The 16586-nt window shown below is 38.9% G+C and overlaps 2 protein-coding genes and 1 long non-coding RNA gene across 7 annotated transcripts in view; 1 reads left to right on the top strand and 2 right to left on the bottom strand.

The window, feature by feature from the left end:
• adora2b (adenosine A2b receptor) overlaps window positions 1-4194 on the bottom strand; it is a 28857-nt gene extending 24663 nt beyond the window's left edge. Inside the window, 3 exon segments of the mRNA XM_008428060.3 lie at window positions 3304-3643; window positions 3646-3812; window positions 3887-4194. Coding sequence (XP_008426282.2) covers window positions 3304-3643; window positions 3646-3676 — 371 coding nt within the window. The 5' untranslated portion in view covers window positions 3677-3812; window positions 3887-4194.
• Window positions 4195-4223: 29 nt separating this feature from the next.
• LOC145554846 (uncharacterized) lies at window positions 4224-8538 on the top strand. The gene is made up of 2 exons (XR_014090867.1): window positions 4224-5801; window positions 6578-8538. It is a non-coding gene; the product is annotated as an uncharacterized LOC145554846 (long non-coding RNA).
• Window positions 8539-9466: 928 nt separating this feature from the next.
• The window catches only part of specc1 (sperm antigen with calponin homology and coiled-coil domains 1), an 89943-nt gene continuing 82823 nt past the window's right edge, over window positions 9467-16586 (bottom strand). For all 5 annotated transcript variants that reach the window (XM_008428054.3, XM_008428055.2, XM_017308626.2 and 2 more), the window contains 2 exons: window positions 15359-15418; window positions 9467-10457 (listed from right to left, as the gene is read on the bottom strand). In XM_008428054.3, coding sequence (XP_008426276.1) covers window positions 10368-10457; window positions 15359-15418 — 150 coding nt within the window. In that variant the 3' untranslated portion in view covers window positions 9467-10367. The remainder of the gene's footprint in view (window positions 10458-15358; window positions 15419-16586) is intronic.

The raw sequence follows: 16586 nt of genomic DNA, 5'->3' as shown, positions 1-16586 counted from the left end.
ACACACACACACACACACACACACACACACACACACACACACACACACACACACACACACACACACACACACACACACACACACACACACACACACACACAGTACCGCTCACTGGCCTCTGCCATCAGCTCTGACACTCAGTGGCAAGTATCGATCCAGAGGCTTCGCCTTTTGTCTCTAATCACTCAACCCTGTTTTATGTTTTATTTTTTTACAAGTTAGATAAGTGCAAAAAATATATATCAGTAAATTCAGTCTTTTTTTTTTTAAATAAATAAATAAATTGGACACTTATTAGTTTTAAATATTGATAAATATTGTTCTTCTATCATTATTCTATTAGAATAAAACATATTTACTGATAATTTTGTTCAGTCACAGAGAACTGACTCAAAAAAGCATCTGATGGAACATTTATCAAAGCAGATTTAATTCATGAGTCCAAAAGCATTAAGATGAATTCACGTCTAAATTACTGCTTAGGGGGGGGGAACTTTTGTTTGCGATCACTTTCTAAGAGTCTGTGTTTTTATTGTTCTTTCTTTGTGTCCGACAACAGAACACAAAGATGAAGCAGCCGGGCGTCGGTGGGGAGCAGAGAAGCATGGATATCAGCGGTGAATGGTTTTGGTCTCTGAGCCCTCGGGCGGCGCAGCGTTGGAAACAGATTAGCGGAAAACACAGGATGAGCTCAGGAATCGCGCTGAGTGAAGTCACTGCTGTGTCCTAAAGTTAAATCTCCACTCAAGAGCTCCTTTATATGCTGCAACTTCTACAGAAAATCACATGAGTGTGGGATAAAGTTAAACCAACGTGGTTTTTAACACACCTTTACAGTAATCAGTGACTAAAAGCTAAAAAATAAAAATAATAATACCACCTACTGAAATCCAAGGATGTTTATATTTCATGTTCATTTCAGAAGTGTGAAATTTAAAAGAAGCACTTATGTTTGACCAACGTTTAGCTGTGCAGGTGCTGCACTAACACTGATATCTGATTTTCTTTTGTGGTTTGCTCACTTCAGTTTGACTGACAAACACATTCAGCTGAACCTGGGTTTTAATTTAGCAATCAAAGGAGTTGCAAGATGCATAAAAGCAGGTTTCCTGTGCGCTTTATCTGGATTTTCTCGAATAGATCTAAAAATATCGATGCATTCAACTCATCTGTCAACGCTAGTCAAGGCGAAAATTGGCAAATTTCGATTACCGTCAACTACAATAATTGATGCTCCACTGTACGTTTGGCATTTAATTCACTCACAGAATATGTATTAAGTTGCTGAGTTCAAATGCTAAATGTTTCCATGTCAAACCTTTACCAGCCATCGAAACACGTGATGTAAAATAAGTTGGCAAAATTTCAAAAATCGATGATTATTACTCAGATGCCAACCTGTCGGATTTCTGTTGCTTTACCATCAAATGTAAATCAAATATGTAAGGAAGTAAGATGACTTTATGCATCCTGACACCTGATGAATTTCAAAGAACTGGCTGGATAAACCCAGAGTGTAATAATGTGATTATCATTACAAGTTTATGAGGCAATAAGCTTCATGGGTCCCTGATCTGATTCTGATCTGTACGTCTTTCTGAAGACAATAAAAAGCATTCATCTCATATGACGCTGGTGTGAGTGGAGGTCTGCATGCTTCTGCTTCCCCTGCATTATTAGCATATATGATTAAACAGCCGAGTGGCTCTCAGCTGAACCTGCAACCCGGCAGATAAATGACCATCATGACGCGATTAATTAGAGCACCGCTTGATGGGATTCAGACTGCATCTCATTTCCCTCAACCTTAAAGGAGAAATGGGAGTTTGGTTTGTTTCTGAGGAGTAAATAAAGATTCATAGGGCATGGCTGCCTTCCAGCCGCAAACTTGTAAATGAAGAAGCAGAAGGTTTCACGTCGGTAAGTGAAATCGACTCCATCAATGTCTACTTTGAAATGTCCCAGCATGTCAGCTCTAATCATTGTCAATTAGTGGTGATCAGATTAAATATCAATTTTGAAAAAAGTGATATGACGTAACTTTCATTTCTTCTCAACGAGTGGCAGGAACAAAATCATTTTAAAAAAGGACTAAAGTTTTTCATGTTTTATCGATACAGACCCAACGATCAGGCTTCTGATCCGGATGATTCATGTCGTTTGTTTGGTTTTTTTTTTATGACGTCTGGCATGTGGAGTCTGGCTTCCACCAATCTCATTTCTGGTTTATTTTTATTTTTTATCATTCTTAAGACTTAAATAGAAAGGAAATATGCTGCCCACTCTTTGCCAGCAGCATTACAAGTTATTACAAGATCACCACCATTTATACACCAAACACTCCTCGGATCATTAAACTCAAAGTGCACCGGGCGAAAATCCTTTTACAAACACACCAGATCTTTGTGTTTGTAAAATATTGGACTCCAGTTATGGATCAAAGTTAAAAATGATCAGGCTAATTAATTGGTGCATCTCTAATTATGCAATATATTAGTTTAATACAAGCTGACATATTTTATCATACATGTTATCACTATACATTAAACCTGTTGTTTTATAAACCATGTAAAATGTAAAAACTCTTTAAATACTTTAAAGTAAATCACATTTGTTTGCAAATGTTCCACATTAAGAAAGCATAAAAATGCCATCCGCCTCTGTAACAGTTTACAGGATATTATTCGTCACCTTATTATCATCTCATTATGATGTATCAGTAGTGCTCCGGTCTGACTCATATTTTAACCACTATTGGTATTCAGTGGCTAAAAGATAATGGAGGGGAAGTAGGTTGTGGTTTTATCCTGCAAACAACCAGGGTACGCAAAGACGTTTGGACTAAATTTAGAGAAAGAGAAAGAGAGGGGGGGAAAGACTTACATTTTTTCACTCATAAATACAAACCAAACCCTTCCTGATAAAATAAAACGACGGTTTTATAAAACTGGATTTACTTTTAAGAATCTCTGCTTGGTGTAAAGTAAAATCATTTTTAGAACCTGAGAGTTTGAAGTAAAGAGATGACATAATCTATTAAAAGCAACCCTTAAATTAAGCAAACAACATCTGCTTCATCCACTAGCTTCAATGTTATGCCATGTTTTATTAAAATCCCCAAATAACCCTTCATTAGATACCAGAAAGAAATGAAGAGAAAACTAGCTCCAGCTCAAAGCGCAGATCATTTTTATTCCGAGCTGTTATGTTGTCCCCCCCCCCCCTCATACGATGACGCCCAGGGCAGAGAGCCATAATACCATCTCTGGGAGTACACCCGCCAGTCACAAAGCGCGGACTCACCTCAGTGGGATCTTCACCGCCAGATATCTGTCAATCGCGATGGCCAGCAGGCTGAAGATGGAGCTCTGAGTGAGTACCAAGACGAAACAGGCGAGGAAGAGGCAGCCGTAAAAGTTCAGGCACAAGCCGACGCTGATAATTATGGCGAAGGGGATGGCGAGGCAGCCGACCAGGATGTCAGCCACAGCCAGAGACACCAGAAAGTAGAAGGTGGCGTTCTTCAGCGTGCTGTTGATCGCCACAGCCCAGCACACCAGCACGTTGCCGCATATGGAGAGGACAGCGATCACTGCTTCGATCGCGATGTACGGTGCATTCATCTCAGCAGAGTGCGTCCTGAAATCTGCAGGTGGGTTACATCAGTGACGGTCATCCGCGACGCCTCTAGTCCCAGAGAAGCCAACAAGTCTGTGTGCTGTAATCCAGGAATACTCCACAAGTGGCTGCAGGAGGTGCCATCTGCTGCGAAGTGAGGAGGGCACTTTTAGACGAGATGTGGTTTGTGCAAACTTGACAAAAAGAAAAAGAACAACAAAAAAACTTCAACATCCGTCTGTTTCATCTGTTTATCTGTGTGACTTACCTTAACGAGCTCACGCATCGCTTCTGGGTGTCCTCACACATGCACAGGAGCAGAGGAGCGTCCGAGCGGCATCTGTACGCTCGTGGTGTTGGTAACAGTGTGTCACACAACTTCCCTCAGACAGCGGTTTTCATGCAGAGGAGGAAACGCGAGATGGCGAGGAGGGAGGGGGGGGGGGGTCACTTTCACACAGGAGCCACGCCCCGACCACACACGCAGTTAAAAAGTACTTTAAAAAATAAGAGGCGAAATCCCAGGAGAGCACCGGTGCCACACTGTGCGTAACTACGAGTCGGTTAAAGTTGCATTCGGTTTCCACGTGGATTCCCCCGATACGAAATCGCTGATCTGTGCGCGCGAGAGAGAGAACACCTACGCGACCTGAAGTCAACACCGCTGGCTTCCATCAAGCGAGAGGAGTTCAACTCCAAACTAATGGGTAGCACTTTATTTGGAGGGACTGACGGGACACTGGGATGAGCATGAAGGAGTCTTTATGAATGTTTACGTCATGAAGTCTGATTCCGTAAATAATGACACTTTAATGGACTTCTAATGCACACTGTAAAAAAAAAAACAAAAAAAAAACAGGTACATGTGCAGTGGAAATTTGAAGGAATTTTTCCGTTTTTAGTTTTACAGGTATTTGTACTGTATTTTCAATTTTACGCATTGCATCATGGGAACAAGAACCCCCGCAAAGCGCGACAACTGGTCAGACGACATTTCAAGTTCGCTAGCCGGACCCTGGAACATTTATCTTTTGGACTTCGGTTGGATTAAGAGCTGGCGTTACCTTTCTGGCACCTCCGTGGTAAAGTAAAATAAATAAAAACATTCTTTTCTGTGAATAATGTTTTGAAATATTTGTAGTTGACTTCGTTTGTATTCGTGAGACTCCTGGCACAGTCTATAATTGCAAACTATTTTGCAGTATCAAAAAAGCTATATATTTTTAAAATGCTGTGTTTGCTTGTGTATTGTAAAAGTAAAACGCGGTGACTGCTGTATTACTATTACTTATTTATTTATTTATTTATTTACTCAAAGTACCGGTCATTTTTTCAAATCAAACTGAACTGGGCGCGTAAAAGCTAACCGTTCATGGCGTCCTGCTACTTATGTCTCAATCCTGTTTTTTAAAAATGTCAATCTGCAGTTGTCTTATTTTCTAAACATGATTTGATGTCCCGGTTGTTAACATAAAAGCAGGTGGTCGTTTAACTTTGGTAAATATACTTTCCATGTCAAGTTTGGGGTTTTAGAATATGGGAAATGTCTCCTGGAGTGGGGGGTAGTTAGAGCTGTGTGTGGTGGGGTCGAACGACGAACGGACGTAAACTGGGGGCGGAGGGAAACCGTTAGACCAGGGAACGACGGTAAGACAGGAGATGGCGACGGCTCGTGTTCCAGTCAGCGTTAAATTTGTTGCATGTTCGGTGCTCTAATCAGGCATGTTGAGATTAGGTTAGTTTGATAAACTGTTCCAGTGGGTCAGAAGCTTCTTGCCTCATATAAATTGTACGTCAGTTTATTGTACATACAGATAGTTAATGTTCCTGTTTCTGAAATAGGAACAAACATCACTGAGAGTAAATAAAAGTGACGTTTGAAAAAAAAATCTTCCTATTGGGAGTTTTTACTGAAATGCCTGCTTGCAAACTCATTATCGGTTATTGTAGCTTAGCTTAAAAACTATATAAATAGTACTGTTCTAAATTTGTTGTCAGAACAAATGATTTAATTTAATTGTTAAAAAAAACAACAAATGATTGATTTAATTATTGGAAGACTTGCATGTTTTGGTGTTTATATTTCTTTGTCCTTATATGGTTATTTAGTTTTCTCTCCTCAACAGCTGCATCCAGACACTCCTGAACTTTTCCTTGCAAGCAACTATGCATCTTTATAATAGGTGTGTACATGTTTTTGTTTTACTAAACCTTTAGTTTAAATTAAGAAATGTGGGCTGTTTTCTACAATACAGTAACATAATGTTTTGTTAGGTCTTTCTAATATGTCTAATGCACTATGTAAGTTATTTTTTACATATTTGTCGAAGCTGTCACTGTGTCGTGATATTGCATGAGAGATAATCTGTGAAAAAATGTAGCTCTTCTGTTAGACAGTGTTAACTTGATTCAAACAGTCAGAGCCAAGAGGCAGGTCTTAGTGTGTCGATCACAAACTCTTGTGGTGCTGCTCATCCCACTTCTCCCTGATCTCTTGCGTTTGGCTACGCTGCAGCTAACAAAACCTGTCATGAATGTTAAGGCTAGTTTGCATGGACACCGATGACAGTGGATAAACTGTTTTCCTGTAATGGTAAGTTGATTGACAGCGCCAAGACTCTCCTCCTGTCTCTGGTTGGTCGGGCCAGATGCCCGAGCCACCTCAACTGGCTCCTCTCAACGTGGAGGAGCAGCGGCTCTACTCTGAGTCCCTCCTGGATGACCGAGCCTCTCACCTTATCTCTAAAGGAGAGCCCAGCCACCCTGCGGAGGAAACCCATGTCAGAATTCATCAAAATTACTCAATGTTGTTGTTTCTGAAAGAGCCATTAGCAATTGGTGAGACGCTGATGAGCAAGGTGATGTGCTGCTGTAATGTAATTTAGAAGCGTTTTGTAAAATAATTTTTTAACATGAAGTGTTTTTGTGTTAAATTTGAGTATCCATTCTCTTTGTTTAGTTTTTCTGGGCTCAAACCCTGAACGAGGTCGACTCACACGATGCAGACGAAGGTGAAGAAGCAGCTTTGCATTCCAACCAGATGGTTCAAGTCCCTTAATGAACTGAATGGCCGGGAATCCATGGAAAATTTGAGCCTTTTGAAGTTTAAACGTGATTGGTCATCTCATCAAACCTGGCGCACCAAGAACCTTTGCAAAGCACAAGAACTGGTCACAGAACATTTCAAGCTCTTGGTAATTGGACCCAAGAGTTGTATTAACCTTTTTTTGCAGAACATAAACATAAAATGGACTGTTTTGTTTTATGTTCACAGAGACTAGAGGTAATGCGAGAACACACTCATGAATCCAGTGTCTTCCACTGTGTTTATGTAGCATTTCATTTTTAACAAAATATGTATACCTGTATTTCATAAAAAATTGTGGTTGACTTTCGGCATTTATTTTGAAGTATGTTGGTCCTGTTTACAACTATGATTTTCATGTTCCAAAGCAATTTTTTGTATGTTTCATCTTATAGTAATAACCTAACAAAATTGTTTGACTTCAAAGACTAGAGTCAAGACTGCTTTACAAAGTTAAGCAGTCTTGAATTCAATTGAATGAGTAGGTGTGTCCAAACTTTCGGTCTGTACTGTATGTTGAAAATTTGTATAGTAAAATGCAATTAATTAGTTGTGATGTACAGAAGATGAGCATTAGCAAGCTCAAGAATATGTTTTAACTCTTAATATATAATAGCAAAGGTTAGTTATAAAGAATTTAATTGATAAAAAATTTAGTTGTTTCAAAATTCAATGGTCAATGGTTTGGAAGACAAAAGAATTTGGAAATGTCCAAGGCTTTTAAAAAAGCTTGTGAATATATCACAAAAGACAGTAAAAACACAGAGAATTTCAGTTTTGGGTTAACAAAATATTGGTAAATTTGACAAACTGTTAAATTATGAAAAATATGATGGAAATTCGGGAGAGAGAAAAAAAACAGAAAATGTGCTGGTAACTTTCTGCCAGGATATCTTCTGTTGTTTTGGGGGTTTTTTTTTACAGAATTTCTGTCAGACGTTTCCTGTAATTTAACAGTATTTCATTTCAAATTTTTCCGTAAAAAAAGAGAAAAATGTCCTGGTAATTTTCTGCCAGTACATTTTCCTGTTTTTTTACAGAATTTCCAGCAGAATTTTTCCATAATTTAACAGTTTTTCCCCCCGTAATTTAACAGTTTTCTGTGTTTAAAATTTAACATAAAAGAACTGCTAATTACGGGAAAAAACTGTTAAATTCTGTAAAAAAAAAACAGGAAAATGTACTGGCAGAAAATTACCAGGACATTTTCCTGTTTATTTACGGAATTTTTTTACTGTGCAAGCTTGTATTTAAAGTCATGTTTTCATTATTTTTTCGTCTGTCTTAAACGTCTTAGGCCTTTTTATTTATTTTTTTTACGTCAGGTGTTTTTTTTTTTATATATATATATATATCTGTGGTACAAAAATGTATTTTGCATTCCTTGTTCACGTGTGTGACTTTATACTTATGTTTGAAATAAAATGATTTACCGAATCATGACAATAGCCATAAACATTTATGAACTCATGACAAGTGTTGTGTAACCCTTATTCACACCTTCAAATAAAGTGTTACCAATTTTTGTTTCCTCCAGAAACGAGCTGCACTGTTTATTTTCCACTTTGCAAGTAAGCAATGCAAAAGAAAATTTTTGTATGATGCCTCCCAAACATTCATGCTCCTTTAACTTGCAGATTTTAATGTTATTTGACAGAATGAAGCATTTGTGAAACGTTAAGTAAATAAATGCTTTTGAAACTTTTACATAAAAACTTTTAAAAGTGTGGTGTGAATATGAATTTGACTCTTTCGAATGTCACCCAGTTAGTCAAGGGACTCCGTCCGTGTGTAGCTCAGTCTAAATATAAATCCAGCTGTGGAGGCATCAGGTTTGTTAGAAAACAAACTGCATCACTAAGACCAAGGAACACCGGAGACAAGCCAGGGAGAAAGTTGTGGAGTTACTGACTTACAAGGAATCTAACCAACCCCACTCCACCTTCAGGAAGCCATCACATCACCTCTTCTCTATCAACCCTTCAACGATGCTTTTATCAACTTTGCACTGAGAAGTAGCTCTTATAACGAGCTCAGCAGATGTGCAGTTCCACCAGGTGTTTGCTAATTGCTGCTGGCTAGTCTGAAGGAGCTGATTGGAGGAAGCTGTAGGGGAGGACCGCTCCGCGAGGTGGAAACTGGGAAGCTTAGAAACTGCGGCTCTGTTGACGAGCTGGGCCTCGAAGGCGGAGCTAGGTCCAGCTAGGCGTTTTACACAGCTGAATGGTTGATAGGGGAGACAGGACTTCTCAAACATGCATGAAAGAATAAAGGAAACACTCCAGGTGTTTCTAATTTGATGGAATTTGATTTTACACAATACTGCCCTTTTAAACGAAGGAAATACTTTTTAGTTTTTTTTTTCTTTTCATGCTATTGGATGTCTGATGAAGTCAAAGTCGGAAACGTATCAATTAAAAACTTGAGTCACGTTTTCCGGTACATTTCCAGTCCTTGAAGATGATTTTTTTACTTTATTTTTTTTTACATGCATCAACTCGCAGTCACCGAAATGTGTTACAGTAACAACAGTAGGTGTACTGTAAAAAAGCTGGCAGCTCTGCTGAGTGTTCCCACTGACTGCAATGTTTTTCCAGTCCTGGCACTGGGCTTCAATGGGCGCAGTGGGAAAGCAATCTATCACCCATGGAGCAACGCAGCAGCATGATTAAGCCACAAACACAGGCTGGACCGTTTATACACAACCAGCCGACGTGTCAAAACATGTGAAGTGAGAGCAGACACACTGACGAGGAGCAAAGATGAATTCAAGATAATTCTTTATTGACCTAAGATTACCATGGAGACATACCAGAGAGCGTCTTCCGTGTCTCTCCATTGTGTCACTTGTCAATAAGCAACTTTTGTAAATAAATAAATACAACTTCATTTAAAAAAAAAAGAAGAAAAGAAAACAGGCGTCTGCAAATTGAAGCGTGTCAAAAGCTGGAGTGTTGGAGTATCCTCTGTTAAAACATTGTCCATATCTCAGCGCGGCATGCAGCCTAATACAGATGCACACAGTTTGCTTCACTTGTTTATTTTGTTTAGGATGGGAAACGTGGAAAACCTGTGCAGTGCGACGGCAGCAGTTAGTTATTCCTTAACGTCAGGGACTAATCATAGAGGTGAATGTGTCGCCATTATCATATCGCTACAGAAGCCTGCAGCGGCTCCTCGCTGTGATGGATGGTCCCGCCGGGGGAACGAAAGGAGAACAAAACTCAGTCTGTCGGGAGCCTTTGATTTGTAAACGGAGCAGAGTGGTTTTTTAACGCTGCCTTTTAGAAATGTGTCAGCAGCACAAAGAGGATGATGGAAGACATCATCGACAGTTTTTTTTTAAAACTGTAAAATAGAAAAAAAAAATCTCAACTGTGCTGTCAAACTGCTACAAGATGTCAGAGTGACTCTGGATCAGTATCATCTGTGAATGAAGTGCTCAGCAGACGCGTCTTTTTGAGAAATCTATTTTTCCGACTGCAGCGCCTCTCCTGTTTTTTGGTCGCACTTCTGACCGTAGAGTTCAGAAACTTCTTGGGCAGCAGATGAGCGACGGTCAGCCGGCGGCCTTCAGCCGGTCTGGAAGGAGAGCGTCCCACATGGAGACGGGACAGAAGAGTCCCCCCGTCCGCCTGGTCGTCCCGTCTGGCTCCCTGAGGCGTCAGGTCTCAAAGTATTTGTAGATCTGGGAGACGTACTGCATGACGCTCTGCCAGTCGGGCCTGTCGGTCTTCATCAGCTCCTCAATGTCCTGTTTGGAACGGAAACACAGCGGAAGTGAGGTGGGATTAAGACGATGTTGACGGTAAAGGCAATACGGCGGAGTGTTAGGGCCTCACTGAGAGCATTAAACAATGACGAAGTCATATTACGAGAATAAAGTCACAAAATTACAACTTATTCTCGTAAAATGAAGGAAATTTCTAAATCATAGCTTTTAAAATAATTTCTTTAGGACACCAGTCACATAAAGAAGTGTGATTTATATCATTAAACTGCAAATCGTAACTGAGTTTAGTCAAATTTTTCAAATATTTATTGATGCTTTAATTGGATGAACAGTGAAAAAACAAATATTAAAGCTGATATTCTTGACGATATGGACAGTTTTGGGGGTTTCAAACATTAATTGGAATTTCTAATGACAACGATAAATCAAAATGAAATTTATTACGATAAATAATAAACGATACGATGAATGTCCATCTTTTCCATGACGTACGAATTACTGAAGACAATTTATTTGTTTTTCATATCAGATATTTGATTAGTTACTGCATACAATCATTGCTGAACACTTCTCAAAAATGTTAAGAGGATATTATTGGCAGGAGGACCGTGGCTCGTTTTCTCTGATATATTCAACACAAGTAAAACTGAACACAAGCAAATACAGACACACTTTGACTTTTTAAAATCACTGGTAGATACACAAATGAAATTAGCAGGTTGGTTTTTCTCTTCCATTCCTTTAAAATATTTGATATGTTGTCATGAAACATTTCACTGAATGGAGCACAAGGAGAAAAATATTTTTAGACTATAGTTTCACATTTCTTATGTTCCAGACGTGAAAAAAAAGCAGTTCCAAGAGGAAATTTATCACTAAAAACCAACTTGGAGTTTTCCAACGATGCCTTAATAAACGAGCAGAGTATGCAGTGGAAATCCAGAGGCTTTATATCCTAATAGCATCTCAACAGTCTAAAATGGTGATGGCAGCATCATGCAGAGGACATTATTCAGGACAGATGGAAAGAAAGAGGGAGAACAACATTTCTAGATGCTTCCTGTGTTCTCGTAATCCTGGAATGGAGAAGAAATCGTGACACACAAATTAGACTCTGGTGACTCAACGCAGGTTTAATAAGCTGCGACAGCAGGTGAAGGGATCACAGTATAACAAAAACAATGAACTGAACACACACGCAGGCAAAGGCTTTTGGGAAATTATGCCGAAAACCGTAAATTAGTCTAACAACGTTTGGATTTGGACGCAGCAGAACATCTCTGGAGGGACCTGAACACGACGGCGTCCAAACATGCTGAACTTCAACACGTCTACAGAGAAATTACACGAACCCATCTGCTGCGGGAAATGCTCGTAAAGCTAGCAGGATTGTTTCCCCAAAGTCCTCTGACTCAAAAAGTTTGTTAAATGTTTTATCTTTTTTATGCCAACATGGCATGAATCTGAAAAAAAAAAGGAAAAAAAGATCTCTCTGCTGACTCAGGTTTCTGTAATTGCCTCTGTGAGATCACAACCCCCAAAAAAGAGGAATTAGTTTCTGGGATGTGTTCAAAGTAAGAAAGCAGAAAAAAAAATGGGGTCCAAAGTTTACCAGCAGAGAGAAAGAGAGTCAGGATGGGGGGAGACAGAGGGTTCATGTTGTGGACATGGGAACAGTTCAGTCAAATCCAACCACAAACGCGTAATAGAGAATTATAAGAAACCAAAGCGTGACCTTTGTTAAGTCACTTTACCGCTGTGGTCAAACTTCCAGATTTGGAGTTTTAAAAAGCCACATCAGGACAAAAGATTCCCGCTGGGAGTTTTAGGGTAGACGTCTGATTCTAATCTCAACATATACTTACTATCATTTTTATCGTCTTATTTCTTGCAGGTACTATTTTGGTCAGTTAATGAAGCAGATACACATGTTCCAAACACAGAATGTCCACAAACAAAGCAATTACTTTAAATTTAGATTTTTTTTTCTAATAATGATTGTCCTGGACTGGAATGTTAAACTTTAATGAGTCCCTACTTTACGCTCAGTAGTGTGCTGCTGTTGTTAATGCAAGGATGAAAAAACATGCAAAGTAGAGTGCTTGCAAACAAAGGCTCTGAGAGTGTGACTGAGTTTTTGGTTTTATTTCACATTAGATTGATGGATGGAATGTTGCTCATTGCATAGGACAGGAAACAGTCATATCCAGCCCCAGCTCTCCGACTCTGTATGCCAGCTTATGTTGTCGAGCTCTGAAAGAGCACAAAATACTCATTTGTACATGCAAGTGCAAAATTATGTTCAAATTGTGTTTTTGTTGCAGGTGGCATTTGACTAACTTGGCTATCAAGTTGATTTCTTCCACCAGGGCCTGTTATTATGGAGCTGGAACCAGGAGAGTAAGTATTCAACACATCACTAGTTTTCTTTGTAAAATTTCTCAAGGTGAAAGGTCATCAAATTCTCACCAGTCCGGTTCAAACATGCCAAAGAATCCAAACCACTGATTTCCACAAATTAAGTTATGTGTAATAACCGCGCAAGACTCCACTGCTGAAGAAAAAAAAGAAAAATCACATTTAAGAGGATCTTTGCTGGAAAACATTTAGACGATGTAGTTTAAACTATAAATAATAAACTCTTCAGAGGCCTTAAAACGCACCATGTTTGGCAGTCGAAGGAACTGCATAGCACCGCAAAAAACCAGCAGTGAAGTTTGGAGGTGAGGACAATTCGGTTCTGGTATCTGCTGCCACCAGGAGAATGAAGATTAAACATATTGAATGTTTTAGCAAGGCAGCGATTCCAAACCAGTAAAACTCTGAAATGGTTTACAATAAAGCTGCTACTATGATCCAGTCAATCAGTTGACCGGAATCCTACAGAACGTAGAACTAAAGGTCAGAGGTCATAGAAGGAACCCACAGAACCTTGAGAATTTGAAGAAATCTTGTGTGAAAAATGGGCTAATATCATACTTGAGCAATGGAGACATCTTGAACTTATCACCAACAAAAACTTTTTTTTAAAATGATAAAGTAACTTTGACATCTTTGGACAGTGTCCGGTGAAAATGGAATGCCAATTACAAATTTAGAAATACATTTATTCAGAACATTGGTGATTTTTTTCCTACCTCTTGTGCCCGATTTGTGTCAAAATCTAAAACCACATTAATGAAACATGACCTGGTGCTCCAAGGTCAAGAGCAGTGTGGGGTTTCTGTGGATTTTAAGCAGCAGGACCTTCCAAGCGCCGCATGTTTTCAGTTACAGACGATTATGGAGTTCTGCTTTGGGTTGTTTTAAAGACGGACGCTAATCTTTAGATGCCTCCACGCATTCTCTGTCAGATTCAGGTTCCAGAACTTAAATGTTATTTCCAGCCAGAAGAGAGATATTGGTAAAATGAAAGGATTATTTCAGACTCAAATCTATCAGAGGTGATAAATTTGGTCACAGCTGCAGGTGACGACATTATGAGCATGGGCTGGACCCCTGACACATCCAGATGTGGCCCCCATCGAAAGTGAAACAAGAACCATCAATCTGATTGGCAGCTCATTCCAATACAGGTGTTGACGGTTTAGTGTAGTCATTTACTGCTAATAAGAGTCCTGAATGATCCAATCACAAGAAGAAGGCAGGAAGCTTTAAACGTGATCCGGACGGATCAATGAAGCAATCGAATCCATCTTCTCAAGTGCAGCTCTGGTTGTTTTAGATCTTGAACAAGAGATTATTAATCCACATTCCTTAAATAAAGCTAGTGAAATAACCTTAGTGTTTAACTTCGTTAGTAAGAAGGTCATATTTTGTTACCATTTCCAGTTCTTACAGCCTTAACATCACAACAACACTTAGAAAACCAAGTCAAATTGAAAACTTTTCGTTTCCCCCAGACAGAATGAAGCCCTGCTTGGTACCCAGCAGCGTTTGTTGAAAGAAATCTGTAAAAATTACAATTCACTCACAAATTTCACACCTGTCTTCTTCTTCTCTTTTTTTAAACAAAGATACTGTTAAATGCCTCACCAAAGTCACACGTTTTTGTTCCTCGTAACTCAAGGGTACCGTCATATCGACTCAGATGACATCTGAAGGTGATTGAGTGATGCTTAAATAAATTTGGACTGTCAATAATGCAAATGTAATTTCAGAAGTTCATCACTGGATCTGAGAACAAAGTGAATGTTTGGCCATAACCCAATGTTCACTCAATGTCTTTTCAATAATTACTCCCTGAAGAGGAAAGACCAGCAGTAAATGTAACCATAATTCTAAATAATTTTCAGTTTTACAATAAGAGTTCAAAACTGGAATTAGCACATGTTGTTACCTTTTTACAGTGAGATGTTTTTATTCCACGCTCCTTTTATGAGTTATGAAAAGCATCCATCTCATAACTGAGTCGATTAAAAGGACGCGAAGCATAAAAGGAATAATGGCAAACTAGAAGAATCTGAAACTTTCATTGTCTGGATGATGATACGAAGTAACAGTTTACATAAACAAACAGGTTTTCAGTGTTTCCCTGACTGAGCCGTGTTCTGCAGAAATGTTGGTTCAAACTCACTGTGGACTAAACTTGAACCTGACTGTTTACACAAAACACACTAGGAGCTCCCGTCAAGTGTAAACAGTTTAGCGTAGCTGACCGTTACTCACGCATTTGCAAATTGCGAGGGTTTGTCAATGAGTTATTTTCCTTGTTACAAATCGAGGCAACACAACAGAAATATGGATTTAAGATCATCAGCAGTAAGTAATGGAAAAATCTTCACAAATTCGGGGAAAACCGTCCTTTGGGTAAATTAAAGTTGTACAGCTTATTGCTATAAAATCTTAGAAAATCAAAGTGTAGTATTTCCAGCTTGTAAAGAGCCTAAGAGTGTGTGTGTGTGTGCTGCAGCTCTGCTCACCAGAGATGTTTTGATGCCAATGCTCTCGGCGGCCTGGAAGGCTAGAGTCAGATTCCGGACCTGAACCAAAAGAAAGAAACCGTCAGGTTTTCGGAAGACATGAAAATCAGACACAGAGGTTTCGCTCAGCAACAATAATAAGCTCACAGACACACCAATAAACAGTACAATCTCCCATCACACGGGCTGAAAACCAGCATAAGGCTCTGCTTGCTTATGTGACCGTCTTTGTGCGTTACATTTTCCTGCATGTTTCTGACATAAGCAATAAAACAAATGTGCAAATGTCATCATTTACTCGATCTTGTATAAATGAGGTTAGTAAAGGCTTAACTTTTAGAGCCAGAATCCCCTAAAAGTCCTAAATGTATGAAATATAAATACATATAAAATCCACCTTTCCATTGCTTTTCAGTGCAGGAAATTGATTTTAAAATACATGTCACCTTCAGCACCTCCAAAATGAAACATCAATGGACGATGATGTGTAGCATGGTACTGCAAAGTTTGAGACAAAACTTTTTTTACAGACAAAACTTTCCTGAAGTGCTGCTATGCAGGAAAGTGTGTTAGATTCACAAAAGTGGATGCAGAGAGAAGTTTCAGTTTCAGTGTTTGAAACGCAATTTGACCCGGAATGATGAAACATTTTGAAATGAAATCAATGTTAATGGTCAACAACACAGTTTACGACGTGGCAGTGATGGATAACTCAAACAGTGAGTTAGCAGTCAGACCACAAAGATGACTCTGGGTGTTGTTTGTGAACATAAAGTGTTCTAGAAAACACCTCTTTTCACTATGTTTTATAAATCATAAGCTGAAGCACAGAAATGCCAAACAATACCTGCTCCCTACAAATTTCCATTTTGTATAACAGACATTTTTTCATTAGTGTTTGGACCAAATGAGAAGATTGTGGTATTTTCACTTCCTTTCAACAGATTTGCAGCAATAAGTCAAAGCAACTTTTTATGGCAAAATTAGATGTTTTTGTGACAGATTAAGATGTATTTGTTTCTGATGGTAGAAAAAAAAATGCACCAATTTTGGAAAAGAAATTCAAACATGACAAAAAGGACATGCTGAAAATCATCTATAGACTTCTCAATAAAAAAAATCTTTGACAGCACACCAATCAAATCCGTTCTTAAAACTACTGACGGTTACATTGTTACTACTTCTGATCAGACGAAATAAGCTGATAAGATCAAAAGATTACTTTAAG

This window comes from Poecilia reticulata, chromosome 14 (genome assembly GCF_904066995.2).
Source record: "Poecilia reticulata chromosome 14, P_reticulata-male-v2, whole genome shotgun sequence".
Taxonomy (NCBI): Eukaryota; Metazoa; Chordata; class Actinopteri; order Cyprinodontiformes; family Poeciliidae; genus Poecilia; species Poecilia reticulata.
This window is presented reverse-complemented; position numbering and strand designations above follow the sequence as displayed.